The sequence below is a fragment of the Impatiens glandulifera genome, chromosome 6 (genome assembly GCF_907164915.1).
Source record: "Impatiens glandulifera chromosome 6, dImpGla2.1, whole genome shotgun sequence".
NCBI classification, from domain to species: Eukaryota; Viridiplantae; Streptophyta; class Magnoliopsida; order Ericales; family Balsaminaceae; genus Impatiens; species Impatiens glandulifera.
The window spans coordinates 9,498,695-9,508,036 of NC_061867.1; the positions used below are offsets into that span (position 1 = coordinate 9,498,695).

General features: G+C 33.9%; 2 protein-coding genes across 3 annotated transcripts; both read right to left on the bottom strand.

The window, feature by feature from the left end:
* Positions 1–1,696: 1,696 nt before the first annotated feature.
* Positions 1,697–4,520, bottom strand: LOC124943113. Its single transcript, XM_047483670.1, has 9 exons — positions 4,388–4,520; positions 4,152–4,324; positions 3,847–4,034; positions 3,461–3,745; positions 3,315–3,373; positions 3,036–3,072; positions 2,892–2,963; positions 2,354–2,678; positions 1,697–2,218 (listed from the first exon to the last, which is right to left on the bottom strand). Exons 1-9 carry the CDS (start codon positions 4,518–4,520, stop codon positions 1,814–1,816), a joined length of 1,677 nt encoding a protein of 558 aa, XP_047339626.1. The 3' UTR covers positions 1,697–1,813.
* Positions 4,521–5,906: 1,386 nt separating this feature from the next.
* LOC124941686 (protein OS-9 homolog) lies at positions 5,907–8,888 on the bottom strand. 2 transcript variants are annotated; one of them, XM_047482033.1, is made up of 8 exons: positions 8,701–8,888; positions 8,233–8,309; positions 7,870–8,073; positions 7,652–7,723; positions 6,888–7,003; positions 6,710–6,776; positions 6,531–6,637; positions 5,907–6,396 (listed from the first exon to the last, which is right to left on the bottom strand). In XM_047482033.1, exons 1-8 carry the CDS (start codon positions 8,789–8,791, stop codon positions 6,225–6,227), a joined length of 906 nt encoding a protein of 301 aa, XP_047337989.1. In that variant the 5' UTR covers positions 8,792–8,888; the 3' UTR covers positions 5,907–6,224. The 2 variants fall into 2 exon arrangements, with proteins under 2 accessions (XP_047337989.1, XP_047337988.1); XM_047482032.1 differs by lacking the exon at positions 5,907–6,396 and having other exon boundaries at positions 6,484–6,637; positions 8,233–8,312.
* Between the last annotated feature and the right edge of the window lie 454 nt (positions 8,889–9,342).

The window sequence follows — 9,342 nt, forward strand, 5'->3', positions numbered from 1 at the left end:
TTCTCCCCATCTTCATATTTCTGTCCTGTATTTTTCTTCCAGACTTCATTAAGTTTTTAACTGAAATTACTTCTGATAGTATAGGTCTTGGTTTTTTGGCACTTCATAAGTTCCCTCATTATTTCTACAGACCAACTAACTATCTTCTTGTATTCCTCTTATTTTAGTAAGTTTTAATCCTGAAGATAGTGAAGATTGAGTTGGATAGTGGTTTGCTGTGTTTTTTCCTTGTTGAGCAGAATCTTTCATTTCTTTTCTTGGAACAACAATGTCGTAATTTGATTCTTGAGTTCGTAGAGATTTGACCTTTCAGTGTATCCAACCTTCCATATTTCATCCTTTTTTATTTCAGGCTTCAAACTTTCAGTTTCATTCTGTATTTTTTCCTCAATCTTCTAATAGCTCCATTTCTGCATTTCTGGTTTCTCAGAAATCTGTTTTTTTCCTTTTTCATCTATCGTTTTCTTGCTTAAATCGATTTCCACAAAGTCATACACTTCTTTTTCCTTATTCCTATTTTTTTCATCTTAGCAGAATAACTGGAATGCATCAAATTAAGAATGCAGACAACTCAACCAAACTCATTTTACTTACAACTGAGAAAAATCTACGACCAGGAATGACTGTAGACTAGACAACTAGTGACCCTATTTCACAACCCAACAATTTAAGAACTGAAAGTAATCGATGACCTAGAGCAATCACAACCCCAGACTTGTTCTCAAACAACCCTATCAATTGTATTTATGATTTCCCGACCCAATATTCGTGACACAAGTGAACAATTTCTAGACAAATGTACCAGACGTGCTGATTATGTCGATCGTGTCGAATGTGCCGATGGTCGTGACTCCGACCACGTTTCTCGTAACCTACGACCAAATCAAACAACCGAATTTTACGCGACTGTTCTGATTGTGCCGAACGTGCCAAACGTGTCGACTGTGCTGATCGTGCCGATTGTGCCGAACGTTGTGATTCAAAAATATTAATCTCAGATTAAAGAGTTCTAATAGGATTGGTTGGATTATATCTTTTACATGTGACCATAACTTATTTTTTACCTCGTCAATAGTTTCTTTCTCAGGCAACAAATCTAAAATAGGACGATGGGTTAATGAACTCAATTTTCGATATACCACCATCTTCCTACTCTCCTTTTTACGTCATATGGGGAGACATCACAACTCGAGGGGTGTGAAGACGAATACTCTATTTCAGCCTCACGGGAGTCTATTAGCTCATTTAATCCAACCTCATCTTGTACAATCATCCTCCCGACCATATCAAATCCCATTGAATTGATCAACTAAACAACTAGTCTTTCAACATCTACAAGGCTAGCCATACGAATCTGATCGATGTAAAATTGGGTTATCACTGACATTACAAACTTCTTGGCTACATAAATTTATTATTTGCATATAATAATTTTTTATTTAAATATAATTTTTTTTATTAATATAAAATCGGAATAATTTATAACTCTCAAATCTAAAAATTATTAAAATTTAACTAGCGGAAGAGTTTACTAGAGTTTACTGATTCATTTTAATACCTTAACATGAACTAATTTAAACACATACCATGACCTTGTAGGCATGATCTTTACGTCAATTATTGAATCAAACAAGCCTTAAAACGTAAAAAGTACAATTATTACTTACTAAAATAGAAAATAAAAGCATAGTATTGATTCAATTTAATTTCATTTCACTATGGGGTAAGATTTTGTTGCTATACATTAGATGATATGCAATAAACATTATATAACAACAACTAAATACCCAACTCTATATATATATAATAAATATCAATATTTTCCGCGACCACCAATGTAGTATCCCTTGGGAGGAAGAGGAGGAGGCGGAGGAAATTGGTTCATTCGTTTCATCGCATATTTTCGACGCCTTCTTTCTCGACCATAAGACATCCACGATATTAAAGAAAGCATTGAGGCTGCAGCCACCATTATAAACCCGACACACATCATTTTTGTTGAATGCCTTAAACTAGGACAAAAGTTGTTTGATATGTCCATAAATGTTTCCTTCACATATGTAGAGTCCACAAGATCCACAAGGAATGATCCATACTCGTAAAGTGCGTAGCTCACGTTTAGCGACGAAATTAGCTCCGTGTACGCTTCGGGAGTAATCCGCCCAGGAGTTATACAAATCCCCGTAGTAGAAACCTCGCAAACATAACCCTTCCACACCTACAAAGTACATTTATACATAATTTTTTTGTTGAATGAATTGAAAATTTAATAGACTTGTCATATCATTCTTGTCAACTTTCTTTTCATATTATTCTCGTCTCTTATTATTTCTCTAATTATTTAGAGACTTACCTCGGATGCATTAGTGAAATTAACTTCACCGGTTAAGCATGGGACTTCGGTGAGGTTGGCATTGAGTGGCATGCAAAGCACAGGCACATGAGGGCCTGTTTGGTTGAAGAACAACGGTCCAGCAGACGGCTGCATGTCTGCGTTAAAGACATTGGTGATGGCTGTATTTGTTTCATTGACAAGTGCAAAAGTGATTTGTTTAGTATCCATGAGTATTGTTCTGGCTGTTTGGTTATCTGCTTTTGGAATAATGCTTTCTAGAGCCGAATGTGCATTCGGATTCAGAAGCCAATCGTCCATTGCCACACAAGTGTCCTCAACTGCACTGCCAGATAAAAAAATAAATAGGAAACAAACAGAAACTGTATGAGAAATTTTGTTGATGTTTCCACTTTAAGAAATAAAGTATGTGGAATACTTCAATGTAGGGTGCTTTTAGTGGGAATATTGTTTCTGGTTCAATTTTCAGATTCTTTGTTTGTGTCTATTAGGTTGCTTCAGTTTTGGATTCTCGATACATATGGTTGATGAAACTTACTTATGAACGAGGAGGAACAAACCGCTCGCTACAAACACAAATGTCACAGCAATCCACCCAACCACCAGTAAGCTGCAGAGTTATGATAGGAAAAATACATTTGAAACCATCAAAATAATCAAAAATAATTAGTCCATGACTTACAAGTATACCAAGCATTGCATCCCACCAAGTGATAGAACTGCAAGAAGCCAACAACATCACATATGATATGAACCATAAAAGCCAATACTATTATAGACTTGTAAGTTATTTTCAAATAACTTTGTTTGAAGTAGAGATATAAAAATATAATGAATAGTTATTTTGGTTGATGATGTAGACGAGTAGATTGTTGATTGGATATGAGTGATTCAGAAATAACCCGCATCAATCAAGGCCTGACTAGGTTTTATGATGAGAAATGCATAGATTTTGACTTACAAAATCCAAAGATCACCAAAGCAAGCATGAAGGCTGTGACATGTATGAGAGGAATCCTCCTGCAATTCAATGTCCAATAAATAAATTCCCAAAATAAAGAACATAAAAATAGTGTCATAATAATAAGGTTGTGAATGAGTATTTACAACGGAGTAAGCAAATTGGAGATGTCTTCTGAACTCGCCCCGGTAACTTTGTGCAAGTTGTCTGCAACAGCATTGATATTATTTTGCGTAAATTGAATAGTTCCTAGCAGATCTGGGGGTAGAGTTAATGGCCCAATTCCAATATTCTTAGCCGATAAAAGATAATTAAAGACACTCTGTAGTGTTTCAATTACATAATCCGCTTTGTGCAGAATATACGATATGATATCCGCTACACTCATCTCAAACTCAGCTTGACCCTCAAATAGGATAATGCTTCCAACTCTATATATATATACCATTCAAACAAACAAACAAACAAACAATTGATCTATTATAATGATGAAACTAAATCATAAACAGAGAAAGAGGAGAAGAAAACATACATTGCAGTAACAGTAATGAGTATAAGGAAGAGAAGAGAGGCAATGTAAGCAGCTGGTGAATATCCATGTGGCTTTAATCTTCCACAGCAACAACATCGCCAAATACAAACACAGCAAAGATATATACCAAAAAAGATGAACCAAAACATAGCAACTATGATTGGAGGAGCTGCAGAATAGCTTACTGACTGCGAAAAGCAATATCACGGTCAAATCGAATTCAATTTGAAAACTATTACGGATTCGAATTTAAGATGACCTAAATTGACTTTATCGTGGCGGTTAAGAAGATGAAAAGAACTCACATACAAGTAATGTGGATCGGTGATATTCCATCCTCCTTCATAATACTTGAAATCATTCAAAGGATCCTTTCTACGCGTCCTGTTTGCAGCTAATATTAAAGTAGTTGAAGAATGTGATGAAGCTTCGGTTGGAGCTTCAGCTGTCTGGAGGAGTTTTCTCTCGTGAAGAAAACCTGTGAAACAATATTTCAATTAGAGTTTTGAACCGTTTGCATGTGAGGAATGAGAATCGGTACCTGGAAGGGTTGAGAGTTGATGAGAATGAGAAGATCCATCAGGAATTGGAGAAGAGAATGTGGAAAGGAAGAAGGAAAGGAAGAGAATGACGAGAAAAGGAAATAAGGATCTTCTTCTCCTTAGACTCGCCATGGATCTTCTTCTCTTTGATTTCTTCTCCTCTTTGAGGGAGAGAGATGATATTTTTACATTTGCCTATTTTTGAGATGAAATCTTTGGTCTTCTTTTTCCCTGTTTTAGCGGTTATCGTAAGAACTGATTGATGCCATTGATAGATAGATTATATGAGTCATTTCGTTTTCAACGTAAATTCTTCATTTTCAGTTACTATTAGTACTACTACAAACTAACTAAATTCGTTTTGGGTGAATTATTAATTTGGTCCTTTTGATTTATTTATTCAATTGTTAATATTCAGTCCCTAACTCTTCTTTGACACACTATGAACCAACTGTATTTTATTTTTATTTATAGAACGCTGGTTCCACTTCTATTTCTAATTCGGGTAAGCAAATAGACCGCAAATCTACCTAACTAATTTGACCAGACGAACGGAATTTGTCGTTGAACTTGTCATCTGACGGGCTCGAACTGATTCTACTTCTCTTTTGCAGTGCGATTAATCCACAAGGATTAAACATATAGTCCGCAAATCTACTCAACCAATTTAACCTGACGAACGGAACTTATTGACTGACGGGCTCGAACTCTCGTATAAGAGAGGCTGGTCAGCTGTAATCTTATACTGAATTAAATGTAAATTTAGAGAAATTATAAAAGTTTATATGTGGTTATGGGTTTAGTTGACTTAAAATATTTGAAGTGAAGGTAAAAGATTGATAATGACGATAATTTAATACTTGATGATTTGACGTGTGAAAAGAGATTTAAATTTTATTTTATGAGGTAATACATATGAATGAAATTAATTTCATGTTTAAGTGATAAAAATATGTTGATTAACTCTGATATTCTGAAGTTATAGTTTCTTCTCTGAAGAGTTTTGTAACTAGATTATTTGTTTTCACTTGCAATGTAAATGAAGGGAGTAGAGTTTTTGGAGTAGCTCTATATATATTTGATTCAAGTTTGAAATTAACAAAATCAAGCCGAATTTAAATATGTTTGATAATATTTCGAGTCGAACTCGAACTCTAAATATTTTGTTCAATTGTTCGTTAAACCCTTACGAACTTTCATTTAATGACTATAGACAATTTTTGGGCTTTTTAATTTTTATTATATTTAACATATTATATATATATTATATTATATTAGGTTCACAATAAAAATTGACTAATCTAACTCAAATTTGATATTGATCGAATCAAGTTTCTAACCATTCGAATCAAACTCAAATTTGAAAATTTTGATTGAATCTTTGAGTTTCAAATATGGTTCATAATTTTCAACTAAGAGATTAAAGATATTGATCCCAAAAAAAATCATTATGTTTAAAAAATAGGTCATATTAGACGCCCGAAAATAAACTAATATGGATGAGTTTTTTGGTTCTCTAAAATGGTGTTTTAATGAGAATTGAAACAAAATCTCAAATATTATAATCCTTTTAGTTCAAGATATTTAATACTTAGCTAAAGATATCCCATTTATCCCTTTGGTGTCTATTCTTACATCCTTCCCAATAACTGTATCAGATAAAATTTTGTGCTACATCAAATTTCATAGAAAAGCTTTCGAAATATGTCAGAATAATTACAGATTTCCGAACAATTTAATTCTCAAACCATCGCCAAATTCTGCTATCTCGCGAGAGTATTCATTGAATTTGGTAGGCTCCAGATGAAAATCAATCTTGTGCGTCTACTTCCATGATTATGTTGCATATTCACCCGAATGCGATCTAGATGAGTACTCAGAATCTGTAACCATGGTTATTTTCTCCTCATCCTGAGAACCTTCATCCTCCGGTTTTGACGTCTTCTGATCTTTCGAGAGAGGATTACAGTCAATGGTGTGCCAAACAGGCCTCTCTTCCAGGAACAAACTGCAATTTTCATACCATACATCAGAAAAGCGAAAAAAAAACAATATTTTATTCAATCTGATAGATGGAAATAGATTGGCACCTAATAATAATCAGACAAAACTCGTAATGGAAGGCAAAGAAGAGATTCTTACGGGTGCTTGCAGAGCACTGGACTTTGTATCATGATTGCATACTTGCAAGTTGACAACTCTGTGATAGAAGTGAACATAGATCTAGGCTCGGAACAAACAAATCTAACCTGAAAAAATGCACAGAAAAAAAATTAGGGCATTAAACCCAATATGTATAAGGCTCAGATTTTATTTCAAACCTCGGTTTCTCGTGGCTGTTTTGTAAGATCGCATATGGTTCCATTTGTGTATTGATGTGCATGGTACCTGTATGTATGAATCATGTAATGTAGCTATCAAACTAAGGGTTTATTCCCTGGATGGGTTACTAATAAACACTTTCAGATTTTGTATAACTTAAGTAAAATATTATCATACCTTTGTGATGCATCATTTGAGCGAGGATCTTTTAATGTGGAAACATCCGATAGGTTACTATTGTAAGCAGCTGTAGCCTCCGGATCATACTCACCCAAGTTGAATTCTTGAACTATCTGAAGTTTCAGGTTGTCTATTAATGGCAAAAAAATCGATACATTTCTTTACATTGAAATAGATTGTTTGTTGTTTTGCTTCAATCATTCAAAGTCCAAACTATAGCCTAAATTCAGAAATTGAGTTACACCAATGTACTGTTTCTGTTTGAGGTATGCACCATAAGTAACTATAACTGTCCACTCTTTTCACTAAAACACACAGGTCTTTTCCCGGAATAACAGTTTTTAGCTTTAGCTCGTCTACAATTTTGATAATTTAGCTTGGAACTTGACAAGATGAGCAAAAGTGATATCTCAAAATTGATAAGGAATAAGAGGCTTTCTCGTAAGCAACCAATATTGCTAAATAATGAACTCTCTGGGCATTGATAACCATATAATCTACGAGAAATTTCTATTATAATGGTATTTAGGTCCACTAGCACTTCAAAAGGAATAAGAGGCTTTCTCGTAAGCAACCAATATTGCTAAATAATGAACTCTCTGGGCATTGATAACCATATAATCTACGAGAAATTTCTATTATAATGGTATTTAGGTCCACTAGCACTTCAAAAGAAACAGAGCAAGCAATAAATGAAAGGCATGTTCAACTGAAAAATTATTACGAAATATAAGCAAAATATAACATGAACTGAAGGTTACCTTCTGGTTCTCCAAATGAAGTTGGCGCAACTTCTTAAGGTAACAAAATTCATATGTCCACCAACCCTCTTGCTGCGTAACAAAGACTTGTCAACTTCAATTATGAAATTTTAATGATAAGAACAGCAATTAAGAAGTTATGCTAAAGTTACAAATAAGCACATCAAGTTTGTTAACTGCAAACAACAATTTGGAGTCCTTTAGTACAAGATACTAACTCTGATAAGGCATATTTCTTTCAGTAGATCAAGAAGCTCATCGGGAGTTTTCATTTTAACCCTTTTCTCGGTTTCCAAAACTAAGGCGCTTGTATTCTGTTGGATCACCAGCTTTCCACTCTTTGACTTCTCTACTTTAGGTAAGTAACATACAAACTTATCCCCATTTTTGTTGGACATAACCACAGATTCCTGGTTCTCATCCTGCAAATATAAATAGAAGATTCGATTTCAGTAAATACAAATGCTGACAAGATTTTCAAGAGGAGATTGAAATCTAGTACCAAACTCCAAACAATGGCACAAGTGAACCAACCAATCAACTAAATCTTATCACATTTTGGTGATATCATGCATACTTACTGGATAAAAAGGCGAATCATCTGTATGGAATTCAATTTTGTGTTTCGGTTCCCTAGTGCTTCCACCAAAGGATCCGCCTGCTAACAGAGAGTTCCATACAGTCATATTCCATTTACATAAATTCACAAGAGAGAAATTGTATGAATGGAGAAACAAAAATAGCATGTTCATGAATTCAACAACAATTGAATTATATTTACGAAATGAATTATCGGTAAACAACATGTGAAGGCAACAAAAGCAATTATCTCAGCCCTAACTGATGTAATCGTCTGATTCTGGAAAAATAGAATCAATCCGCACACAAAAGGAAGCTCGAATATGAAGATCGCAAGAAGAGGATGACAGTATAGCTTTCAAATCATAAGTATCAGAATGATTGACTAACCGTTGTACAAATTATACAAATCATGAACCTCATGATAGATAAAGGCATTTCTCTATCTTGTTAGAGTTAGTAATTCATACCTGCTTGAGCAGCGAAGATCTGATCGGCAAAAGTATTGTAAATGAGCAGATTGACGGATAAAATTAAAGAAAACATGCGCATCAGCCTCATCTTTGTTAGTCGTTACAGAATCGCCGGTGATAATTGAGAAGAAAACGACGGCGACGGCGACGATCGGAAGTGAACGACTGAAAGAAGTTTTCTGTGGGGTTTCTAAGGACCGGAGGAGATAATCAGAGAGAGTGTGAAAATAAGCTCTCAAACTAATCTCTTAAATTCAAATGAATCCATATGTTTTAAAGTTTATTATTTTAACCATCTTATTTTAATGATTTTAAGAAACTTATAAATGCCATCTCAAATTGAGGTTTTTTTTTATTAGAATTAGATTTCGATTCTCTTTCTTTCAGATCTCATTATTTGAGATTGATCATTGTTAAATTTATACTGCGTGAATTTTTTTTTAGTGATTTTAAACGCTGTTAATTTATTATTTACGTGGTATTTATAAATAAATAAAATATTAATATTATTAATTTATTTACCGAATTTCAGCAAATTAAAAATTTTGACTACAATTTTAGAGAATCAGTAACTAAAATGCTGAAATTTTAGAGAATCAATAACTAAAATCCAATAACTAAAATGCTGAATTTTGATAG

Coding starts and splice junctions, on each gene's coding strand:
- LOC124941686 (XM_047482033.1), bottom strand. CDS start 8,791: ATGAGGCTGATGCGCATGTTTTCTTTAATTTTATCCGTCAATCTGCTC. Junction 7,724..7,869: donor AAGAAATATGCCTTATCAGA/GTTAGTATCTTG, acceptor TTTGTTACGCAG/CAAGAGGGTTGGTGGACATA. Junction 7,004..7,651: donor TTCATTTGGAGAACCAGAAG/GTAACCTTCAGT, acceptor CTGAAACTTCAG/ATAGTTCAAGAATTCAACTT.
- LOC124943113 (XM_047483670.1), bottom strand. CDS start 4,520: ATGGCGAGTCTAAGGAGAAGAAGATCCTTATTTCCTTTTCTCGTCATT. Junction 3,073..3,314: donor TTTGGTGATCTTTGGATTTT/GTAAGTCAAAAT, acceptor GGCTTCTTGCAG/TTCTATCACTTGGTGGGATG. Junction 2,679..2,891: donor TTGTTCCTCCTCGTTCATAA/GTAAGTTTCATC, acceptor TTTATCTGGCAG/TGCAGTTGAGGACACTTGTG.